Genomic DNA, 25,314 nt, shown 5'->3' with positions numbered 1-25,314 from the left:
AGTTAAGGGCTTTGCTTTAAACCACAGTAACTACTTGAATACCAAAAACTGAGAGGAAATGCATCCCAAGTGCAAAAGAAACTGTACATACAGTGGAGGATGGAAAAATTAGAAGTAAAGCTGTAGACTATAACAGTTCACTCTCCTGCCCATCTTCTGTGTCATTCTTCAATAAATAGCTGGACCCAATCAATGAATCAGCATGAGAATTATGCCTAGATACTACAAAAAGGAGGACATTCACAAGAGGAATTTCCCAAGGAAATGTGAAGAGCTTTCAGTAGCCTCAAAAAAATAAGAAACAGTTTTCAATAGCCTCAAAGAAAATGAAAAACAATTCCTCACTTAAAAAAAGAGCTCAGAGAAGTTACATAATAGAGAGTATTATGGAAGGTTTTCATCAGAGAATTCAAGAAAGAACTAGAAGAGAAACAAAGCAGAAATGAAAATCATTCCAGAAACAATAAAAAACAGAATTAAACATGACTATAAATACTGGGACAAGAAAGAGAGTTTATATGAAATTATATAAAATAAACTGAAAAAGAACAAAAAGTAAAGAAAAAATGACAAGAAAAGATAGAAGAGGAGATCCAATATCTGCACTGTTAAGAGTTCTTAACAAAAAGCACTAATTAATAGAAAATACATTTAAATATATTAGAGAAGAAAACTTTCCTGACGAACACTCATCACCTTCTGGGGCATGGGGATGTGAACTAGAGAGAAGAGAAGGATTCTTCTCAATACATTAAAAAAAAAATACTTTTGATCACAGTAACAATAATGATGTTATTCAAAACCGACAGACAAAGAAGTTGGGTTTGGCTGCTTTGTCCCCTCACACTTGACTTTCTTCTTGCCTACACCTGAAGCTGTCAGTAAAGCAACCATCCTGGAACCATGAGGAGAGGCTCACACAGGAAGGTAGGCTCCTGCCTTGATGACATCCTTGGACAACTGCACCATCTGTCAAACTGCTTACCTTCAGAACCGCTGTTATGTGAGAAACAGAAACCTTTTACATTTTTTTAACAATCACCATCCCACATATCACACACACACACACACACACACACACACACAACTCCTAAAAGAAAGAGAATCTTGAATCTTCAGACTGAAAGCTGCATGTCCCGTTAAAAAAAAAATGGTAGAGAACCACCATCGGTAAGACACATTCTAGTGAAGTTACTAAATTTCAAAGATAAAAAATCAAGCATGAAGTATCAATAAGAAAGTATCTAGACAACAACAACAAAAAATAGGACAGGATTGGAAGAGACTATGGCTGACACTGGGCTTCTCCACAGTTACAAAAGGCAGTATCTATAAAGTTCAGAGGGGAAAAAAAAGTATAACCCTAGATCTTTATATCCTGTCAAGGCTCTCTTCAGGAATAAAATAAACATTCTCAAGCAAGAAAGAACTCAAGGAATGGTGCACTTACATCTCCTCTTGAAAACAAAAACAAACAAACAAAAACAAACCCAAAAGCTCTAAACTCCAGATGGCAATTAAATGAATGTAAATAAAGAACTTAGTAATGAAAAAGTCATGTAAAAAAAACTGGTGCGGGACTTCCCTGGTGGTCCAGTGGTTAAGACCCCACACTTCCACTGCAAGGGGCATGGGTTCGATCCCTGGTCCGGGAAGTAAGATCCCACATGCCGCGTGGTGTGGACAAAAAAAATAAATAAATAAAAAACAAACAAAAACTGGTGAAATTTCTTTAGGAATAATAACCCTTGCTGTAAAGAAAGATTTCACTGAAGTTTAAAGTTTAATTCTTTCAGTTTTACTTCATTTTTTAATGATAACTTCGAGTAAAATTAAACTCTGATAAATAAAAATGTAAGTATGATTTCATTTTTGTTTACCTATCCATCCATCTTGCTCTATATATGAATAGAGAAATGACTGTATGATGTTTCATCAATGCTTGTTTGGGGTAGTGGGATTTTGGATAGTTTACTTTCTTATATATTATTTTCTATGTTGCTATATATACATAGTTTTTAACAGCAATCACATATTATTCCAAAACTAATAAATTTTTAAAATAATACTTAAAAATCAAAAAGAGTAGATACATATAACTCAAGAGCACCTGGCTGAAAGGATGGCTGCCCGAAGCAATGTCTTGAAGAATTTTGGGAGAATCTCCCAGATGGTCGTAGCTGTAAGTGAGATCAACAGGGCTGCCTATAAGGGCCACTTTTAAGTCATTGTGGAGCCAACTGAAAGAAAACAACAGAGTTTTTAGAGCTAAATCACTAAGTTAGCAGTTACTGGTCTCTTCAATGCTATGTGCTACATCTATTTAAATTAGAAAATGTTAAAAGCACTAAAGCCCTCCCAGAACATTTAACTTTAACAGATATTATTGCATACCTTTCAAAAATAAAGTGTTGTAAAAAATACAGGCATACCTTGGAGATATTGTTGGTTCCTTCCCAGACCACAAAATAAAGTATCACAATAAAGCAAGTCACACAAATCTTTTGGTTCCCTGGTGCATATAAAAGTTATATTTACACTACACTGCAGTCTATTAAGTGTACAAAATCATTATGTCAGAAAAACAATATACACACCTTAATTAAAAAATACTTTATTGCTAAAAACATGCTAAACATCGTATGAACCTTGAGTGAATGGAAATCTTTTTGCTGGTGGAGAATCTTGCCTCGTGCTGATGGCTGCTGACTTTGATCAGGGTGGTGGTTGCTGAAGGCTGGGCTAGCTGTGGCAGTTTCTTAGAATAAGACAGTAATGAAGTGTGCCGCACCGATGATCTCTTCCTTTCATGAACAATTTCTCTGTAGCGTGCAGTGCTGTTTGATGGCATTTTACCCACGGTAGAAATTCTTTCACAATTGGGAGTCAATCCTTTCAAATCTGGCTGCTGCTTTATCAACTTAAATTTATGTAATATTCTAAATCCACTGTTGTCATTTCAACAATTTCTTCACAGAATTCACCAGGAATAGATCCTATATCAAGAAACTACTTTTTTTGCTCATCCATAAGAAGCAACTCTTCATCCATTAAAGTTTTATCATGAGATTGCAGCAATGCAGTCACATCCTCAGACTCTACTTCTAATTCTGGTTCTCTATTTCCACCACATCTGCAGTTACTTCCTCAGCTGAAGTCCTGAGCCCCTCAAAGTAATCCAGGAGGTTTGGAATCAACTTCTTCCAAACTCCTTTTTAACACTGATATCTTGACCTCTTCCAATGACTCAAGAATGTTCTTTTTTTTTTTTTTTTTTTTTTGCGGGCCTCTCACTGTTGTGGCCTCTCCCGCTGTGGACCACAGGCTCCAGATGCGCAGGCTCAGCCACCATGGCTCATGGGCCCAGCCACTAGGCGGTATGTGGGATCTTCCCGGACCCGGGCATGAACCCGCGTCCCCTGCATCGGCAGGTGGACTCTCAACCGCTGCGCCACCAGGGAAGCCATCAAGAATGTTCTTAATGGCATCTAGAATGGTGAATCCTTTCCAGGTTCTCAATTTACTTTCCATCAGTAGAATCACTAGCTATGGCAGCTACAGCCTTATGAATGTATTTCTCAATAATAAGACCCAAAAATCTTACTCCTTGATCCATGAGCTGCAGAATGGACGTTGTGTTAGCAGGCACAAAACAACATTAATCTCATTGTATATCTCCATCAGAGCTTTTGGGTGATCAGGTGCAATTATCAATTAGCAGTAATATTTTGAAAGGAATCTTTTTTTCTGAGCAGTAGGTCTCAACAATGGGCTTAAAATATTGAGTAACCCATGTTGCAAACAGATGTGCTATTATCCAGGTTTTGCTGCTCCATTTACTGAGTACAGGCAGAATAGCAAAATTCTTAAGGGCCCTAGGATTTTTGGAATGGTTAAGTTGAGCACTGGCTTCAACTTCAGGTCACCAGGTGCATTAGCCCCTAACAGAGTCTGTCCTTTGAAGCTCTGAAGCCAAGCACTGACTTTTCTTCTCTAACTATGAAAGTCCTTCTCCAGCAATGGCATCTTTTTCCAATATAAGGCTGTTTCGTCTACACTGAAAAATCTGTGGTTTAGTGTAGCCACCTTCATTAATTATCGTAGCTAGATCTCCTGGATAACTTGCTGCAGCTTCTACATCAACACTTGCTGCTTCACCTTGCCCTTTTACGTTATGGAGACAGCTTCTTTCCATAAATCTCATGAAACAACCTCTGCTAGCTTCAACTCTTCTTCTGCAGCTTCCTCACCTCTTTCAGCCTTCAGAATTGAAGAGAGTTAGGGCCTTGCTCTGGATCAGGTTTGGCTTAAGGGAATGTCATGGCTGGTTTGATCTTCTATCCAGACCACGCAAACTTTATCCATTATCAGCAATAAGGCTATTTTGCTTTCTTATCATTCATGCGCTCATTGGAGTAGTACTTTTAATTTCCCTCAAGAACTTTTCCTTTGCATTCACAACTTGGCTAACTGGCACAAGAGGTCTATCTTTTGGCCTGTCTCGGCTTTCAACAAGCCTTCTTCAGTAAGTTTAATCATTTCTAGCTTTTGATTTAAAGTAAAAGATGTGCAACTCTTTCTTTCACTTTGACACTTGGAAGCCATTGTAGGTTATTAAAACACACCAACATTTATTAAATTCACCATATTATATGGGTATGGTTTGTGGTGTCCCAAAACAATTACAACACTAACATCAAAGATCACTGATCACCATGATAAAATGTAATAATACTGAAAAAGTTTGAAATATTTTGAAAATTATCAAAATATGACAGAGACACAAAGTGAGCCGATGCTGTTGGAAAATGGCACCAAAAGACTTACTTGAATGAGGGCTGCCATAAACTTTAAATTTGCAAAAAAAACACCATATCTGCAAGTACAATACAGCAAAGTGCAACAAAATGAGGTAAGCCCGTACACACCAAAGAAACTCAATGAATTAATTTGCTGTGTTAGAATGCTAACTCTAAGCTAGCTATAAACAAAGACTTTAATTTTAGAATAAATGATCTGTAGTTTTTATTTTGTCATACTTACATAGCAGAGTCAGTTACCTCCTAATTATCCATTAAGGCCATTTAAATAAATTTCATAAAAAACAAACTACATCATTCATATTTATTCTCTATGACAAGGAAGTATGGATCCAGCTCCTCCAAAAATAGTTATAAATGTGGTGACCATGTAACTCTGGTTTGTCAGAGACAGTGGTGGTTTTAACCTGTCATCCTGGAGTAATTAACAACTCCCCTTTCTACTCTCAACAGTGTCCCAGTTTAGACAATCAATTATATGGTCGATCTATTAAGTCTCTAAGATATAAAAAGATGGAGAGTCATTCTACAAAATAACTGGCCTGTACTCTTCAAAAAAAATGTCAAAAAAGGAGACTGAAGAGTCATGACACTGACTGCAATGTGTAACTCCAGACTGGATCCTGGGCAGGAAAAAAAAAATTTATAAAAGAAATTATGGAAGAATCAGTGAAATCTGAACACAAACTATAGATTAGATAAGAATACTGTATCAATAGTAAATTCTTGATTAAATAATCAAATTCCTAAATGGAGAATATCCCTTGTTCTTAGGAAATCCACACAGAAGTACTCAGTGTGGGATAAAAAGAGCATTATGTCTACAACCTACTTTCAGATGGTTATATTCAAACAAATATATACATGGAGAGAGAATAAAAAAATATATGAAACATGAACATCGACTAATTGGGTGAACATTACACAAAAATGGGTATACAAAGAACATTTCAAGTATCTTGAATTATTTCAAACTAAAAAGATAAAAAGATCAGCAGGGGGAGAAGCGGGGAATGGAGCTGTTAGAAATTGCCCTCCAATTATCTTTTGGAGTCTCACTCCCACTAACATTATTTGGAATCAGCTAAAATAGTCATTTTCTCATATATAAAAGAAATTATCATATAAATGTTTTTAAAACCCTGAATATTATTACTAACCTCTTTCGAATTCTAGCATTAAATAGTGGTGCCTCAAAACGTGGATTTGTACCAACCAGGAGGACAACATCTGTCTCTTCCACACCGGCAATTGTAGTATTAAGAAGATAATTAGAACGTAGATCTGTGCTAGAAACACGAAATATAAAATGCAAGTTTTACTTTAAAACTAATACACACTGACAATCCATGAAATACTCTCCTGTCATCAAACCCATGGCACTCCCAGACAAAAAAAGAATCTATGAAGCATTCTTAAATTACATCAAAGGTTCAGATACTTATTAATAACTGGATTCTCTAATAGCTCCTGGTCTGACTTTGGTCTATATGTGATAATAAGCTGGTTGGTATGTTGGAGTATCCAAGCTGTCACATAAAAGTCATTGATGCCATAGATGTGTTGGTTTAAACACAACTTGTAACCAGAAAAAAAAAAAAGAAAGAAAAAAAAAAGCCTAGATTCTAGCTTCAAACTTCTCACCCAGCTCCTGTGGTAGGGAAGACCTCTTCAGTGCATAGGGTGTCAGAGTCCACTCTATTAAGTAAATCTTTGAGAGATACTAGGGCTTCAGCATCCACCAAGCCACCTGCAATTGCTGCCACATCGTTGCCTTGAAAACTCTGCAACTAAAAATGGATGGAAAGGCTATCACCAAGAAACCTTCGTTCAGCAAAGGATCACAATGAAATGTTCAGAAAACAAAACAATAATGTCATTTTCAAGTACAATAAAAGGAACAAACTTCTAACTAAAACATCCTCACATTAATTATTAATCTGAAAGTGAGAAGCAGAAGCGTATGTGGGGCCAAGGTTAATAACATCAGCCTGGAATAAAGATGTATGTATGTATTTATTTATTTATGGTTGCGCTGTGTGGCATGTGGGATCTGATTCCCTGACCAGGGATCGAACCTGTGCTCCCTGCAGTGGAGGTGTGGAGTCTTAACCACTGGACAGCCAGGGAAATTCCTGTTTGTTTTTAAATTAGGAACAAAGGGTCTCAAAATGAGGTCTGGAAGATGAAGACTGTGTAAGTATATTTAAATACAACTTCATCTGAAGGATCTGTCATTCCTTCAAGCCCTTTATGTATGTTGCTTTTCTCTGACCAGAAGGCCATTCCCCGTTTTTGCTCTGGCAAGCTTGTATTCATGCTTAGACTTTGCCTAAGGAGTCACCTTACCTATGTGACACGATACCTGGTTAGGCATCCCTCCAACGTGCTCTCTCATATATCATTTTCTGCACAACTACCCAAAGCAGCATATGATAATTGCTTAATTACGCATCTTTTCCTAAAAGACTGTGGGAGGTTAAGAACTATGTGCTAGTGGTTTTTATATCCCTACATCTAGCATGACATGTTGTACAGTTCTCAATACATGTTTTCTTTTTTTCTCAATAAATGTTTGTTAAATGGAAGATAATCTTGGCAAGATGAAAGAAGTGAAGAGAAACATATCCCCTCTTCATTAGAAAGATGTGCCTTGGAAATCACAAATATAGTTATTCTATACTTCAATTTTTTACCATTCCAGCTACACGAGAGAGTGCGTCCTCCCAGGTGGTGTATGTTAAAAGCCCCTTTTCATTTCTGACCATCGGCTCGGTAAGTCTTTGACGTTTTAGCCCATCATAGGCAAATCTAGATAACAGAAATTATACCATTTGTGGAATCTTGTTAAAAAAGGCAACTATAATTTTCAAGTTTAAAATCTAAAAGAAATGTTATTAAAATACAGTACTGGTTAAAGGTCAAATAGAACAAACACTTGGATAAAATAATTATTCCAGGTTTCTTTGGAGATGAACTAATAAATATTCTACAAACATCATCTAAAACTAAAATACCACCTAAAATGTTTGAGTTCTTATAATTTATTTTCAGCTACCTGAATAATCTTAAAATTACAATACACAAGAAATCTGGTAGCTGAAAAAGCCAAACCATTTATAAAACTTGAGTATCTTTAGATATTTCATCAAAATTATATTGTGCAAATCTAACTTATATCTAGCTTCTATTCTCCAATGAAACAGAGGCAAACTGAAATAGATAAAGTATCTTAATTTACTTCAATTTCTCTATCTGGGAGGAAAAAACATATTTCTCAATATGAAAGCCAGTTAATATGAAAGCCAGTGATATACCTAGGACTATTAAAGTCAGTTTTGTCTAATTCTCTATATAAACAGTCCAGATTTCAATAGTCTATATACATTAATTTGCAAATATAAAAGACTGTTCCTTAATATTAAAATTATTATAAAATTTCCTTTAAATCAAGTCCAAAAGTTAAAGGAAACAATATAGCACATACCTGGTTTTATCAGAGATCCACTCTTCATTGATGTCCTCATGCATCCTTGGCAAAATCCTCATTACCTCTCCAGTTCTTGTGCTGACCACAATATTACTTCCAACTGCATCCATTACATCAATGGATTCTGTCTTTCTAAGAAAATAAACACATATATTTACTAGTTGATTTTGAAAATAAAAAGTTTCTGTTACTGGGTTTACCAAAAACAAAAAATTTTACAAATTTCCTTTCTGAATTTCTAAAACTAATGGAACTCAGAGGAACTGTGATTTAAAAAATTAAATAAATAAAAATAAATAAATAAAATAAATATACCCTCATATTTGAACAGACCGTAATGTAAAAATGAAGCCTTTAAAACTGTTATCTAAAACAGAAACCAACTGGAACAGCTGCAAATAGCGAAATATGGACAATTAGAGTATCAAAATAAATAATAAGAGGGGCAAGATTTTGGGGTATGGCTGATTAAGGTGCTTGACAAATCCTCCCCCCAAAAACAAAAATAAAGCTAGACAAAAACTGACAAAAGCAACCAATTTAGCTCTTTGGAGAGCTAACAAAAGCACACAATATCATGAAAAGCTTTCATGTGTGGGAAAAACTCCTGAACTTCAAGAAAGAACAGTGGAAATTAGTGGTGTTCTGGCTTGGGACTATTCTTATCCCCTTTCCTACCACCTTGAACTGGATGGAGGTTCTGCCAAGATGGGACAAGCTATGAAGACAGGAGCTTCTTTCTTTCCTACAGACAAGGCTCACTCGTTTTGAAGAAATGGCAAAAGTTGTCTGTGGAAGTGGTATCTTGGAGGTCATTGAGCCGAGGAAAGTCAAGAGTACTAGCCTGAGGCTGTAGTCACAGTCAGGGCAAGCATTCCTAGCAGAGGCTGCACATATGTGCAGCTGAGACCAGAGAGAGCCCCAGGCTATTCATACTCTCCTGGACAACAGAGAGACCCAAAAGACCTGGTGTAAAGTACAAGCTGAGTAGACTTGAAAACAGCCTTATCTCTGAATATGCTCTTCTATCCACACACAGATCCAATGGCAGAGGATGAAAGCTTTACTGGCTCAAAGAATTTAAGCACAGTCATTATCTGACTACTAAGCTATACAGACGCAGGAGCAACTCCTAAGAAGCCTTGCTTAAAAATAAAAACAAGAATATTAAAAGATGTTCAAAGAAATAAGGAAAATCATGTTTAAAGATTAAAGGGAAGTATGAAACACTGAATCAACAAAGATTCCCAGTAAGGATACAGAAATTACAAAAAAGAACGAAATAGAAATTCTGGAGTTGGAAAGTATAACTGTAATAAAACAAATCACTATAGGGGTTGAACAGCAGATTTGAGATGACAAAAGAATGAATGAATGAACTTGACAACAGATCAACAGAATTCATCCAATCTGAAGAATAAAGAAAAAAAAAGTTTTACGAAAAATGAATAGTGTCTCAAAGACCTGTGACACAACATTAAGTGTAGCATTTGTATGTATTATGGAGAGGAGAAAACACTCTCTATTTAGACATTTCAATTATGTACTGTCTCCTCCCTGCCCCCAGCTCCGTAAACCTTTTGTATACACAAATACATGGTTTAAAGTCTGGAATTTTTTTTTTTTTTTTTTTAAAGCCTGGAATTTTAAGATACTCCCATATACTCTGGTACTCTGGTAGGAGTTTAAAATCAGAAGGCAATTTGATGATATATTTCTAGAACCTTAAAAGTATACAAATTTATTGCAACGATCTATTTCATTTCCTAATTTAATCAGAAGAATCAGAGATATATAAGAAAAGTTATAAATATGTTTATTTTAGATTTGTAGGACTTCCCTGGTGGTGCAGTGGTTAAGAATCCACCTGCCAATGTAAGGGACACTGGTTCAAGCTCTGGTCCAGGAAGATCCCACATGCCACAGAACAACTAAGCCCATGTGCCACAACTACTGAAGCCCACACGCCTAGAGCCCGTGCTCTGCAACAAGAAAAAGCCACCGCAATGAGAAGTTTGCGCACCGCAATGAAGAGTAGACCCCACTTGCAGCAACTAGAGAAAGCCCATGCACAGCAACGAAGACCCAACACAGCCATAAGTAAATAAATAGATAGATAGATTTTAAAAAATAGATTTGTAATTATAAAGAATAAGAACTAATTAAAGTATAATATGTATACGTGGTTGAAAATTTAATGTGCAATGAGAGGAAACTATAAATTTTTTAAAATCAAGACAATCTTATTCCTTGGAAGAACAAGTGAATAAAATAATTTTGTGATTAAGTACTTTGGAATTAATTTCCAAGAAAACTACAATTAATTTGCACAGTTTCATCCTATCCTTCAATTTAACAACTTATCTTCTGTTAAAAGGGTTTTACTTAAAGCAAATAAATAAAAACTTGGACCAGAACAATTAGAACTCATGAAGAAAATGAATCTTAAATTTTTTTGAATAGTACTGAATTAAAGGACAAAAAATACCATGATGAATACCTTGTTTCCCAAGGCCGAGCAGTAAAGGCATAGGGCTTAGAGGTCAGGGCACCTACAGGGCAGATGTCAATGATATTCCCAGAAAGTTCAGACATGAACATCTTTTCAATGTATGTGCCAACTTGCATATCATTTCCTCTGCCTGTTGTTCCCAGATCATCTACTCCTGCAATCTCACTTGCAAATCTGCAAGATAAAAATGTACCATCAAATGGGCAAACGCAGCAAACTTACCTCATTTCCTATTCATTATCACAAAGGTAATGATTTTGAAAACACTAGAAAGATAGATTTTCAATGGAAAATGTAGTCCCTGAATAAAAATAATAAATGTTTCCATTTAATTTGAGGTGTAACACACGTACAGAAAATTGCACAAATCATGTGCACAGCTCAGCAAGTTATCACAAAGTTAATGCTTGTAGATTTTGATTTTGAAATCCAAGTGAAGTTGATATTAACTAAAAGTAAAAACTTATTCATTTTACTGGCTTATGTAAAAAACACTGAATACAACATCCCTCTTCTTTCACCAAATAAAAGTTGATATCCGTTCCAGTAGTGTTATTCCAACAAATTTTGTGAATATTAAATAAGTATACAAATGATATTGCAGAAGAGAAAAGGAGAAAAAGATTACCTGATGCACCGAGTACACTGTATACATCTAGTCATAATGGTTTTTACCAATGGCCCAATGTTCTTGTCCTCCACAGCACGTTTCCCCTCTAAAAACCGGCTCCTATCACTTCCAAACATCATGGACTGGTCCTTAAGTAGATTATGAAAGAGTTAACCAAATTTTGCTAACAAAATTAAAACAAAAAGATTTAAGGAATTAGACTACATACCTGCAGATCACATTCACCTCCCTGGTCACAAATAGGACAATCCAGTGGGTGATTTGCTAGTAGGAACTCCATCACACCTTCCCTGTAAAGAAAATTGTAATATATATAATTACATAAATTGCTGACATTCAAAATGGTTTACATATAGCCTATTTAAATAACTGTCACAGATGTATACTCTCATATAGTTAACATGGATTTTACATTTACTATAAGAAACGCCAACGTAACTATCATAAGAGTAGTATTAAATACATAATCTAAAAAATGTTTATAGGAATCCAGAATAAAACATCATTAGAGAACCTAGAAAATTGAGTTTTAACAATACAGAAATACCAAAAGTTGTTGAATGGTCTTCAGAAAACACTGGCATTAATTCAAAAAAACATGAATGTAAAGCAAAAACAAACACAATCAGTGCCAGGACAGTACAGTACAATATCACTGCAATAATCTCAGTTCAATAAGCCCCAAACAAACTCACTGTTACCACAAGATGAGCAAGGTTCTAAACAAGGGATTTTAATGCTGATTCTGCTGTAGGCTCAGAACCATAAACACCTGACTTCACCTCCTCTATGTGTACTCACTTCCAACTGCTCCTAGAAGCCAAGCACGCCAACTTCTTCAGAGCTTGATACTGAATTTCTCGTCTATGGGAAGGTCTACATACTGAAATGTGCAATTTTCTGCTCTAATAAAAGTCACTATGCCGAGTTAACAATAAAGTACCTGGCTTTCTTAGTTTTCTCTGAGTTTGTCAGGATATTCCAACCTTTCATTACTGGCATGGCACAAGCAGCTACAACCTGGAATTTCAATGCAAAAATCTCTAAGTATTTGTATTTATTTGTAATTATAAGTTAACCCAATATATAAAAATATTAAATTAACATTTGAAAACCAGGAAAGAACAGAGTATTTTTGAAGACTGAGTTTAGTTTTCATATTTATAATATGATAATCTGGCACGATACATTTCTCTTAGAAACAAGACATCTTAATTTTATTCTAATAATTAATGAGATTTTTTATAAGAGGCTCTGAAATAGAACATCAAATAACTGTGTTTTGATTAGCAGGCAGTACTGAATTAAAATTGCACAAGCCAAAACGAAATTAAACTGAAAGTGAACCTCTTCACTGCAACCCTTTTCTCTAGTGCAAATGGCACAGCATAAGCACTTCTAATGTGCTGCCTGGCAGCTCCACATCCTACTTGTGTGTCACACACCATTTGGAAATAGTGACTGCTCTAAAAAGACCCCTTTAATTTCTAAATGTTACCATTATATGCCACTTGCATTTATATAAAGCACTTTCTTCAATGGGTTTCCAGTTTTGAAGTGAAGAGAATCAATCACACAAAAAATAAATTTATAGATAGAAGTAAACAGAACCAGATTCTCCACTACAACAATACTGATTCTAAATAAAGTCTGCTGCAAGATTTAAAGTTTTCTACCTTCTACAGTATGGTGTGGAATTTTAGGTATCAAGTACCTTAGGAGCTTTCTCAATTTCAACAAGGCACATCCTGCAGTTTCCAGCAACAGACAACCTTTCATGATAACAGAATCGAGGGATCTGCATGCCAACCTTCTCACAAGCCTAGAAGACAAAGTAAAAAATGTTTGCACTAGAATAACCTGACCTCATCCTTGTCTTGTCTAAAACACAGTAAAAACAAACAAAAAACAAACAAAAAAACATGAGGCCATCCCCTACCTATATTATTACTCCTACCTACAAATATCTGTAACTTGATCCTCAAAGAGATTTCCCTCCTTTTCTTTCCTCTTGATTCCAACCCCTGTCTGCTCTGAAGCTACCTCTTTAAAGATCCTCACCGTGCCTATACCTTATGTGGAAGAAACTGGATAAAGAAGCATATTCAGACTGTGCTAAAGGCTTGACTCCCCATTTCTATTCTGAACCATTGTCTACAAAGACTCCTCCTTCAAATTCTGTCCCAGTGGTTTCATACCTTGACTTCCTCATTGACTAGCCCTCCTCCTTTAGATTAGACTCCACTTTACACCTTCCAGCTGACTATAATCTGGTTCTATCTTTGGCTCCAAATACCCCACCCAGGACTCTCACTCCCTTCCCAGTTCCCATTTGCTTAGTGAAGGATATTAGTTCCCTCTACCAATTATCCCTGCTCCTTCTCTGAGCCTACAAATGTACTCAAACTTCCTCTAGAATTAGTTCTTCCATCCTTAGCCCTCACTCTAAAGCAATCTCATCGATTTTCAATATTTTAATTACTTAGCAAAAACGTATGGAGTCTTCCTGTGTGCTAGATGCAGTGGGTCAACTGTCCCAGCCTTCACACTAGCTCATTTACATATGATTACATTCAAAACTTCATCTGTGGCCCTGATGGTCTGCAGCCCTGATAGTCCTCCACTTGTTTAGATGTAAGTAGGCATTCACATGTGTACATTCTACAGACAGTTAAAATTCAATCTATTTTTGTCCCCTACTATACATCCCCAAATAAGCTAACAAAGGCAGAAATCACAAAAACTCCTCTGCTCTTCATCATTCCTAAAGGCCTGTCTATCTACATCTCACTCTCCCCTGAATATATCCTCGTTTTCATTCCCATTGCCACTATTTTAGGCCTTTTCACTTCCTGCTACACTAATGCAAGATATACTCTTTCTGTGTCTCATTCCAGTCTTATTATTCTCCAAACCACCATCCTCTACAGTCACTGTCATACTGCTTAGTAGCCATGAATATTCTTGATGGTCCAAACTATAAGCTCTTCAACATTGCATAGATTGTCTTTAATGACCAGACCTTCTCTACCAGAATAATCTGATTTCCTGTTATCTCCTCTTCTACACATACCTTATGTTCCATCAATACCAAACTACCTGAAGCTTCCTTGTCCACATATAAAAACCTACTCATCCTTTAAAATCTCCTCAGAGGTCACCTGAGATATTCCTGACATCTCTTTCTACCTATACATGCCAAAATACTCTCCACTGTACATAATTTTGTTATATATTTATGTTTACATGTGTATGCCTGACAGTCTAGAAATTACTGTTAAAATGAATAAAGAGCATTTAGCTCTGCAATAATTTACAATGGAATGAAGCACTTCTTCTCCATGACCAACTCTGTTAGTTCTGGAGGAATCTGGAGAAGTTAAATATTTAGGGCATAAATTCGAAAACCTACTACCCTCCATTTATCTGCTTTGTAGGACACATTCCTAGAAATATTATTAAAAATAGAAAGGTTACATAAAAGTGAAAAGCATCAAGCAGGCTCACAACAAAGGTCACCTTTTCCCCAAACTTACCTATATTAACTAATAATTTATTTTAGGTAACTTAAAACTTCTAAACGGGAATTTATTTGAAGGCAGAATTGAAACAAAAGAACTGCCACAGTTCACTTAGAAAGTCAGAAACTGATAAACGATAGCTCACTCACTCTGAAATGCCAAGATTTCAGATCAAACTTATTTTCATATAATTTTACTATCTATATATAGCTCTTTAATGAGCATTTGTCAAGGAATCTTGAAAATTTTAGAAGCAAATGAAAAGTATAAAGAAAATAAATTATTTTTGTTTTTTTTAAATCAGAACATACACAAAAATAAAGAATTAAAATGAATGCCTACTTGGAGGATGGTAGTTCCTGGTTCCACCATGACAGACTGACCATCAACAAATACTTCAATCAAGTTGCTTGCTGCTGTGGCAGTTGTCCGAACTGACCATCAAAAATATTGAGGTGAAAATGAAATTAACAGAGTTTAAGTTATTACAGCAGAGGATAATGGATTAATTAACCTTCACATCTAAATTTTTTCCTCATTTTGTACTATCCCCTTCTATTTCTCTAGATGCAAACTTCTAAATTATTGACTTAGAGGAAAGCTTTTCCAGTCCTGAATACCAAACAGAATATGGCTGTCTACTTTTTTTTTTTTTTTTTTTTTTAAATATTTATTTATTTATTTATGGCTGTGTTGGGTCTTCGTTTCTGTGTGAGGGCTTTCTCCAGTTGTGGCAAGCGGGGGCCACTCTTCATCGCGGTGCGCGGGCCTCTCACTATTGCGGCCTCTCTTGTTGCGGAGCACAGGCTCCAGACGCGCAGGCTCAGTAGCTGTGGCTCACGGGCCCAGTTGCTCCGCGGCATGTGGGATCTTCCCAGACCGGGCTCGAACCCGTGTCCCCTGCATTGGCAGGCAGATTCTCAACCACTGCGCCACCAGGGAAGCCCTGGCTGTCTACTTTTAACAGCAGTTTAAGTTGTAACTTTTAATACCACTGAAAATATGTTCCTGGGAAGACTACTTCTCAAAAGCAGAATGACTTCTTTTTCCATTTTGGCACTGATGGGCAATTCCTACTACTTTCTATTCCACGATAATTTCTATAAAATGTTTAAAGTTGTATTTTGAAAATTATTCTATTCAACTTGGGTCACTGTTTCCATTTTTATTTAAAATATATTATGGGTCTTTCAAGAAACATTCCATAAACCTATGAATTTACAAAGACAGAAAGTCTAGCACCCACAAACGCAAATTCAAAAAAAAGACACTCACCACATCCTTTAGGAGACTTAGAAAGGCTCACTAAGGCCCTTCTTACAGGTATCCTTAACATATTGCTAAGAATAAAACAAAGAAGAGTTATATTATCATAGGAAAAACAATGCCAATCACAAACTTTTTGGTAATATTTTATGGTTTTAAAGCACTTCATATATATATACATTATTTCATTGAACATTTCACAAGTCCTGATATTTTTCCTGAAATTCTAGAGATGAGAATACTCCATCTCAGATAGATTAACTGATTTGTACATCATTAAGAAGCTGAGAAGGAGCGGCTAGCACATAAATTTGAATCTTCTAATTCTATATAAAGGGCAGTTTTGCTGTTTTTAATTATAAACAAATGATCAAACTTAATATACTACTATATAGTAAAATAAATTTCAAGAATTAACAGTGAGTTTATCATTAATTGCTATGTAAAATAAAGCCTACCTTTCTGCCTTCATTTCCTGCTAAAATGCATTCTAACATTCTACGCTCTGAGCAGTTATCTACTAAATGCTTCTGAGATATTCTGAGCTGGCTCACAAGCCCAAGCCTTTAAAAACTCTGAAGTGCTATTTTCTGTGTCCAGTAGTACATTTATCTTACAGATTTGCAATTATCTGTTTATGTGCCTGTTCTACACCCCCTGTATTATGAACTTCTTTAATCTTTCTATCCTCAGTACCTACCCCCAAGGCTGCCACACAGTAACCTCTAAAACATTGGTTCTCTGTAAGAGATAATTTTGCTTCCCAGGGAACATTTAGCAATGTCTGGACAAACGGTTGTCGTGACTAGGAGAAAGCTATTGGCATCAAGTGGGTTGAAGTCAGCATGCTACTAAAGATCCTACAAGGCTCAGGACAATCTCCCATAATAAAGAATTATCTAAAGTGTCAACAGATCTGCAGTTGAGAAGCCCTCTCTAAAGGATTTGCTGAATTACTGAAATAAACGGAAGTAGATTATATAAATTAACACCAATTAAAGGTATACATAAGCAAAAAGAGAGAAAAGTTTTCTGATCTTTTGGAGTTTTTTGTCCATCCACTTGATCATATCGGCGAAGCGCTGAACTTTCTGTCTACTCACTTGATTATATGGGATAAGCATCTAATTTTTCATTTGGAACTCTTAAAAATACAACAAATTATGTGATCAGAATGTATTGCATACAGAATTTCAAAGTTTATAGTAGAAAACAGTATATATACATAAGTTTTAAGCATGTTTCACAGAAATTTCATTAATTCAGACATCAATAACTCAAACAATTCATTAATTCAGAATTTGTGATACTGAATCTGCAGACATCTGTCACCTACTAGTGAGTGACTTTTTGGTAAATCACAGTTTCTGTTTCTTTATCTATAAAAGAAAACAATACCTCTTAGGCTATGTGTTACTAGTAGGAGCTCAATAAATGTCAGTTATATCTGAATTCAATTTAGATGGTACTAGCCACTGAAAATCAGTTTTAAAGGGCTCTTCCTTTGTGCTCCTTCTTACCAGCACACACTGTGTATGTGTGTATATATATATATATATATATATATATATATATATATATATATATCTTTATTATTCCACCTTCTAAACTGTAAGTTAGCAATCAATTTCAGTATCTCTAGTCTGTAAGCTCCTTGACAAGGAATGGTGCACTTTGGTCACTTCCCTTTTCTGAAGACCTAGCACAGTGCCCCTAAGAAAATGAACCATCAAACAGAGTTGACCCTTAAACAATATGGGTTTAAACTGCACAGGTCCACTTACAGGCGAATTTTTTTCAATAGTAAATACTACAGTACTACAAGATATGAGATTGGTTGAATCCTCAGATGCAGAACCATGGATATAGAAGGCCAACTGTAAGTTATATACAGATTTTTGACTGCACAAAGGGTTGGAACCCTTAATCCTCTCATTGCTCAAGGGTCAACTGCAGTCTTACCACCAAGTTCCAGAATGAGTAGCATCTGTCCTATTAAAATCTATTCATATAAAGGTAAAACTGAACTTGCTAAGTTAAAGACAGATCAAAATCAACAATATTTCATACAACAATGTAAAAACTTTAATGTTACATTTGTCTCCAATACAATATGAAAGTGGTGCCCACTTTAGCTAGGAAATCCACCAGGACTAGGCTGTCTGTTGAAAACCCAGCGTCAAGTGGAAGACTGCATAGCCCCAACATAAGAAATACAGATTTGCAAAAGCATGTTTCACAGAAATTTCATTAATTCAGACATCAATAACTCAAACAATTCATTAATTCAGAATTTGTGATACTGAATCTGCAGACATCTGTCACCTACTAGTGAGTGACTTTTTGGTAAATCACAGTTTCTGTTTCTTTATCTATAAAAGAAAACAATACCTCTTAGGCTATGTGTTACTAGTAGGAGCTCAATAAATGTCAGTTATATCTGAATTCAATTTAGATGGTACTAGCCACTGAAAATCAGTTTTAAAGGGCTCTTCCTTTGTGCTCCTTCTTACCAGCACACACTGTGTATGTGTATATATATATATATATATATATATATATATATATATATATATATCTTTATTATTCCACCTTCTAAACTGTAAGTTAGCAATCAATTTCAGTATCTCTAGTCTGTAAGCTCCTTGACAAGGAATGGTGCACTTTGGTCACTTCCCTTTTCTGAAGACCTAGCACAGTGCCCCTAAGAAAATGAACCATCAAACAGAGTTGACCCTTAAACAATATGGGTTTAAACTGCACAGGTCCACTTACAGGCGAATTTTTTTCAATAGTAAATACTACAGTACTACAAGATATGAGATTGGTTGAATCCTCAGATGCAGAACCATGGATATAGAAGGCCAACTGTAAGTTATATACAGATTTTTGACTGCACAAAGGGTTGGAACCCTTAATCCTCTCATTGCTCAAGGGTCAACTGCAGTCTTACCACCAAGTTCCAGAATGAGTAGCATCTGTCCTATTAAAATCTATTCATATAAAGGTAAAACTGAACTTGCTAAGTTAAAGACAGATCAAAATCAACAATATTTCATACAACAATGTAAAAACTTTAATGTTACATTTGTCTCCAATACAATATGAAAGTGGTGCCCACTTTAGCTAGGAAATCCACCAGGACTAGGCTGTCTGTTGAAAACCCAGCGTCAAGTGGAAGACTGCATAGCCCCAACATAAGAAATACAGATTTGCAAAACTTTGATAAGCACTTTACACTTATTTGGCTACCATGTAAGAACAGAAATAATCATCTCTAAGATGGGAAAATGCTAATGAATAATCATTTCTAAAACTAGACTGGATACTTTTTGGTGCAGGGACAATACTACTCCACATTCTCCACCAGGTATCCCGCATCCATCCACTTCTCTCTCTAGGTACTGTCTATTCCAAGCCACCATCATCTCTTGCTTGGACTGTTACAGTAGCCCCCTAACAGGTCTCCTGGCTTCCACACTGCTCCCACAGCCTCTCCCATCTTCCCAGGGGCTGTGACCTCAGACGGAAATGCTCTTCCCTCAGATCTTTCTGGCCCCTCCTCATCCTCCAAATTTTGGCTTAAAAGGCATTTTCTCAGGGAGATTTTCCTTGACCAGCCTAACTAAAATATCCTAACTACTCCCCAGTCACATCACCCATTTAATTCTTCCTTGTGGACCCACTTCTAGCTTATAATAGGTATTCAACAACTATTTGTTAAATGAATTCTATCTCTACTCTCTGGCCATCACTTCCACTTTCCTGGTATTAAAGAGTGCAGGTGCTACGGCAGCCTTACAACACCCTGCTTAAAGATGCACACACAATTCAGTGGAAAAAAAGGACGTTCCGCAAAAAACCAACTTGATGTTTATTCATCAGAAACAGTTTACATTTTCTATACCCTCAATTCGTTTTTGAGCAGAGCTGTGTCTGATCCACGTTTTTACAGTGCAAGTACATGCATTGGATTCCCAAAATTTTTAAACAACGTAGCTTTGTTATTTGCAGTGCGACCTTGAGCCAACTTTTCAAATGTCTTTTTTCCTCAGTTGCCCCACCAATGAACAGGATAAGAAGTATTAGCCAACGCAATCTATGGACGAAACCAAAAAACAAAACAACAGAGGCATGGACGGTTGCTAAGGCAACAGCAGCCAAACAAGGATGCACTATACCAGCTATGTAGTAATTGGGGGAAAATGCTCAGTCTTTAGGCCTAAGTCACTTGACAGGTCCTCTCCCGGGAAACAAAACGGCCTCCTCTCCAGGAAGGGGACTGTCCTGCATTCCCCTGCAGAGGGAAGGTCACCCACAAGGCTGCACTCGGGCCAGTGCTCCCCAGGGCCTCGTGATTTCCTCCTCCTCTCTGCGCACCGTCAGAGCAGAGACGTTGGCTAACAGTCCTCACCTGCCAGCTCTCGGGGGTTCCCGAGGAGGCGGGGTGGGACGCGGCGCCCATTCAAGGACAAGAGGAGAAGGAGTCGGTTGGGCCAAAGAAAACAGTCTCGTCAATAAACACACTCCGGGGACCAAGGCACCTCAGCCTTCTCACCCAAACACAACCTCACCTTCTCCCTGGAGCCGCCGAGGCTGCCCTGCAGAATTGTCTACAACCCGCCGACTCCTTCAGAGGCGGGTTTCTGATTCAATATGGCGGCCTCGGGTATCTCAGTCAGCCGGGCCTGGAAGAACGGAAAGTCGGGAGGGACTAGAAACCACAATTCGACAATTTCCCGTTTAGATTGAGCTCGGCAACTTCCGTCAGCTTGACAGAGGGCGGGGTGGAGGACGTAGCAGCCGGGAGGAAGCGGGGGCGGGAAGTTCCGCCGGAAGTATCGTGGCGGCCGAGGCCGAGCGTCTTCCGTCATTTCCGGCGCTTCAACGGGCGGTTCCGGTAGTCTTTGCAAACCTTTGAGGTAGTAATTTAAGCAATGCCGATTTATTAATTGATTTGCAGACACAAAGAAAGCTCGGCGGATAATTTGTGGGCCGTTAATTAAGAGCCCTTGATTTTTACGTTGAGAAATCTTAACGTACTTTACTTTTAACCTGCGGTTGGGGGCATCGGAGAGAAACGCCTCCGTCTCTATATAAGGCATTTCCGGCCTCGTTGCGGCCTTTTTTCCTGTTAGCGCACGGCAGCGACCGTCTGCGCTCCTCTTTTCCTCCGCTGCTGCCCAGTTCCCTATCAGCCGTCGCCATGGGTTTTGGAGACCTGAAAAGCCCCGCCGGCCTCCAGGTGCTCAACGACTACTTGGCGGACAAGAGCTACATCGAAGGGTGAGTTGACGGGCCGGGGTCTGGGCAGGGCCGGGAGCAGTGGTGCCACGTGGCGCGGCCTCGGCTGCGGCTGCAGGAAAGGAAGCCCGACCCCAGGGCTCTCCCGCGGGAGGGGACTGCGAGGGGAGAAGGGTTAAAAATGTGCTTTGTTTCGGCTTACTTGACTCCACCAGGTTTTTCTGCGTCTTTGCTCAGTTAACAAATGTAAACCTGTAGGTCCACGTTAGCGATTGCAATTTCTGAGGTCTAAGTGGTAGTTGTGTCTCAGGATAGCTCGGAGAACCAAATAAATGATCCCTGATCCTAAGGAATTTATTTTTTACGGAAAACTAAAGCTGCTTAGGTAGCCCGGTAACAAGAGGGCGAATTGCCACTAATTAATTTGACGGTTGTAGCTAGCTAGCGTTTGTCGTTCGTTGGCTGGTGTTTGTGGTTTTTCTTTTAAAGGTGTGTGCAATTATTTTTGCATCGTTGTCAGGTATGTTCCGTCACAAGCAGATGTGGCAGTATTTGAAGCAGTCTCCGGCCCACCACCTGCCGACTTGTGTCATGCCCTACGTTGGTATAATCACATCAAATCTTACGAAAAAGAAAAGGCCAGGTAAAAGTATCTTTGTGTTTATCTGAAGAGTAGAATGCTTTCTAAGCTTAAACTCAGGGTTTTCACGTGACAAGTTAGGGTTCAGTCTACTTTAGTTTTGTGGGGATATGGTAAGCTAAATTTCTCTGTGACTTTAGAAGGCCAAGAGGCTGAAATCCTCCATTTTTTCATGTAGAACATGTAACAGGTAGAACATGACAATTTTGAAGAAAAAATTAGTCAATCTAAGAAATAGAAAATTTTATGGAAGCCACACTGAGGATTATAACCTCTGAAAAGCCCATCAGAAACCTCTGAAAACTGTTCTGTGCATATAAGTGGTTTTTTTAAAAATTTATTTATTTACTTGTGGCTGTGTTGGGGTCTTTGTTGCAGTGCGCAGCCTTCTCATCGTCGTGGCTTCTCTTGTTGCAGAGCACAGACTCTAGGCGCGTGGGCTTCAGTAGTTGTGGCTCGCGGGCTCAGTAGTTGTGGCCTGTGTGGCTTCAGTAGTTGTGGCACATGGGCTTAGTTGCTCCGCGGCATGTGGGATCTTCCCAGACCAGGGCTCGAACCCGTGTCTCCTGCATTTACAGGCAGATTCTTAACCACTGCACCACCAGGGAAGTCTCCATCCATATAAGTTTTCGTTTTGTTTTTGTTTTGTTTTGGGTTTTTGTGTTGTGTTTTGTTTTTTTTAACATCTTTATTGGAGTATAATTGCTTTACAATGGTGTGTTAGTTTCTGCTTTATAACAAAGTGAATCAGCTATACATATACATATATCCCCATATATCCTCCCTCTTGCGTCTCCCTCCCACCCTCCCTATCCCACCCCTCTAGGTGGACACAAAGCACCGACCTGATTTCCCTGTGCTATGCGGCTGCTTCCCACTAGCTATCTGTTTTACATTGGTAGTGTATACATGTCCATGCCACTCTCTCACTTCACATATAAGTTTTTGAGACAAGGTTGCACATTAAATAATGTATTATTGACAGTTTGTACAATCCAGATCTACAGGTGCAAAGCGAGTAGTGGGTCATGGGTCATCATGGCCCAAGATTCAAGATTCAGAAGGGATGTATCTCTAGTGTATTATTGACAGTTTGTACAATCCAGATCTACAGGTGCAAAGCGAGTAGTGGGTCATGGGTCATCATGGCCCAAGATTCAAGATTCAGAAGGGATGTATCTCTAATGTATTATTGACAGTTTGTACAATCCAGATCTACAGGTGCAAAGTGAGTAGTGGGTCATGGGTCATCATGGCCCAAGATTCAAGATTCAGAAGGGATGTATCTCCTCAGGAGGGCTGGTTAATGCAGGTGCACGATACACAGTATAGAGGAGGGAGGTGGCCCAAACAGGCAAAGAAAATTTTTATGTTTAAATTTTTCTTGTCTTGCCACAAAATATGAATTTTAGTTCATCAACAACAGCAATTCAGCTTTTCCCCACACTGGCCTGCCAGTGTGCCTGACCCTGGGCTGGGGGACCCACCTCAGGGGTGAGGGGTGGCTCATTCTTTCAGTCCTTTGCCATTCTTCTGAAACTGCTAACAAGGATGGAAGTTTGGGCAGGTGGACTCCAGTTCACTAAGAATGGAACTGAGCGTGCTTAATGAAATCTCAAACAGAAATACTCATTCTGAAAGTAAATCTTTGGGCATATTGAATATAGTGTTTCACATGCTACTGATGTTTGTTGGGTGAGGAGCTAAACATATAAAAGCATTTACCTGGGAATGTTGAAGGGTAAATTCTTGGTACAAAAGGGGTCTATTGATAACTTGTAATGAAAACAAGTTCTCATGTATTGTTTGAAAAGGGACATCATACCGACCTAATAGTAGCTAGCTGATTAAATTTTTTTCAAGCCTGCCAGGAGTGAAGAAAGCTTTGGGCAGGTATGGCCCTGCTAATGTGGAAGACACCACAGAAAGTGGAGCTACAGATAGTAAAGATGATGATGACATTGATCTCTTTGGATCTGATGATGAGGAGGTATGGCATAAGTTGACATTTGTGCGTATCATTGTGCTTAAGCACAGGCTCTGTAGCCAAAGTGCCTGGGTTTGAATCCTGGCTTCACTTTATTACCTGCCTTTTAAAAATTCTCACTGGCTACATGATGAATAAAATCAAATCGCCATCTTTCGGCTGAGCTCATGGTGGATTTGCTTTTTTCTGATAAAGCTGGTCTGCTTTAAGCTGAGGACCCACCAGCCTTAAGCTGAGGAACAACCAGCTTTGTGAAGTATATTAAATTTTTTCTTTACAGGAAAGTGAAGAAGCCAAGAGGCTAAGAGAAGAACGCCTTGCACAGTATGAGTCAAAGAAAGCCAAAAGTAGGTCATTTTATAATTTGTGTTTCACTTAATTGTTTTCATAATAATTTGAATAATCTTTTTCAAAGACTGATCCCCAAAGTAATTTCCTTTCCTCCCCATTCGTTGAATATGTCAGTATTTCAAAATCTTCTGTTGAAGTGGAGCTTCAAAACTTCCACAGCTACTGGTCTGCAGCTGTTTTTATGGTAGCAGTTGTGGCATTCCTCTGTGGGAAAGAAACTGTTACACAACTAAACACCTCTTTCTCAGCAAAATAGAAAGTGGGCATATGTGTGACAAACACAAGGTGTATTTTCTATAGTTTTATATGGCTAAGGAGATGATCCATTTAGAAACAAATTAAGATTTGTTAAGTGTCTTGAAGTAGGGCAAAAATAATTATTTGAATAATGCTGTTTCTTGTACTCTTTTTTAGAACCAGCACTTGTTGCCAAGTCTTCCATCTTATTAGACGTGAAACCTTGGGATGATGAGACAGATATGGCAAAACTAGAGGAGTGCGTCAGAAGCATTCAAGCAGACGGCTTAGTCTGGGGCTCTTGTGAGTTTAGTCTTTGCCTTTTGACACTGGCATCTGGAGTTTGCATACAGTTTAAACCTTTTGTCAATCAACAGGACTTATCTAACTAAGATTTTTCTTGATGCTCCTTTCAGCTAAACTAGTTCCGGTGGGGTATGGAATTAAAAAACTTCAAATACAGTGTGTAGTTGAAGACGATAAAGTTGGAACGGATATGCTGGAGGAGCAGATCACTGCTTTTGACGAGTATGTGCAGTCTATGGACGTGGCTGCGTTCAACAAGATCTAAAATCCATCGTGGATCAGTGCTCTTAAATAAAAGCTTGAAAGACA

The 25,314-nt window shown here is 37.9% G+C and overlaps 2 protein-coding genes and 2 non-coding genes across 6 annotated transcripts in view; 3 read left to right on the top strand and 1 right to left on the bottom strand.

Moving 5' to 3' along the window:
- The window catches only part of NDUFS1 (NADH:ubiquinone oxidoreductase core subunit S1), a 33,576-nt gene extending 12,545 nt beyond the window's left edge, over positions 1–21,031 (bottom strand). The window contains exons 1-13 of one of the 3 annotated variants that reach the window (XM_032636750.1): positions 20,815–21,031; positions 16,250–16,314; positions 15,317–15,408; positions 13,168–13,275; positions 12,397–12,473; positions 11,662–11,743; positions 11,451–11,581; positions 10,811–10,996; positions 8,308–8,442; positions 7,517–7,631; positions 6,465–6,610; positions 5,981–6,109; positions 2,111–2,240 (exon numbers count right to left, since the gene is read on the bottom strand). In XM_032636750.1, coding sequence (XP_032492641.1) covers positions 2,111–2,240; positions 5,981–6,109; positions 6,465–6,610; positions 7,517–7,631; positions 8,308–8,442; positions 10,811–10,996; positions 11,451–11,581; positions 11,662–11,743; positions 12,397–12,473; positions 13,168–13,275; positions 15,317–15,408; positions 16,250–16,310 — 1,392 coding nt within the window. In that variant the 5' untranslated portion in view covers positions 16,311–16,314; positions 20,815–21,031. Of the gene's footprint in view, positions 1–2,110; positions 2,241–5,980; positions 6,110–6,464; positions 6,611–7,516; positions 7,632–8,307; positions 8,443–10,810; positions 10,997–11,450; positions 11,582–11,661; positions 11,744–12,396; positions 12,474–13,167; positions 13,276–15,316; positions 15,409–16,249; positions 17,725–20,814 lie in introns of those variants that run through there. The other 2 variants (XM_032636751.1, XM_032636749.1) reach the window with 2 other exon arrangements.
- A 59-nt stretch (positions 21,032–21,090) lies between these two features.
- EEF1B2 (eukaryotic translation elongation factor 1 beta 2) lies at positions 21,091–25,314 on the top strand. The gene is made up of 6 exons (XM_032636752.1): positions 21,091–21,526; positions 22,005–22,127; positions 23,988–24,114; positions 24,392–24,458; positions 24,877–25,002; positions 25,116–25,314. Exons 1-6 carry the CDS (start codon positions 21,447–21,449, stop codon positions 25,268–25,270), a joined length of 678 nt encoding a protein of 225 aa, XP_032492643.1. The 5' UTR covers positions 21,091–21,446; the 3' UTR covers positions 25,271–25,314.
- LOC116757210 lies at positions 24,231–24,309 on the top strand. Its single transcript, XR_004350863.1, has one exon. It is a non-coding gene; the product is annotated as a small nucleolar RNA SNORD51 (small nucleolar RNA).
- LOC116757212 lies at positions 24,614–24,746 on the top strand. Its single transcript, XR_004350865.1, has one exon. It is a non-coding gene; the product is annotated as a small nucleolar RNA SNORA41 (small nucleolar RNA).

The sequence above is a fragment of the Phocoena sinus genome, chromosome 7 (assembly GCF_008692025.1).
Source record: "Phocoena sinus isolate mPhoSin1 chromosome 7, mPhoSin1.pri, whole genome shotgun sequence".
Taxonomy (NCBI): domain Eukaryota; kingdom Metazoa; phylum Chordata; class Mammalia; order Artiodactyla; family Phocoenidae; genus Phocoena; species Phocoena sinus.
This window is presented reverse-complemented; position numbering and strand designations above follow the sequence as displayed.

Coding starts and splice junctions, on each gene's coding strand:
- EEF1B2 (XM_032636752.1), top strand. CDS start 21,447: ATGGGTTTTGGAGACCTGAAAAGCCCCGCCGGCCTCCAGGTGCTCAAC. Junction 22,128..23,987: donor TACGAAAAAGAAAAGGCCAG/GTAAAAGTATCT, acceptor ATTTTTTTCAAG/CCTGCCAGGAGTGAAGAAAG. Junction 25,003..25,115: donor CGGCTTAGTCTGGGGCTCTT/GTGAGTTTAGTC, acceptor TGCTCCTTTCAG/CTAAACTAGTTCCGGTGGGG.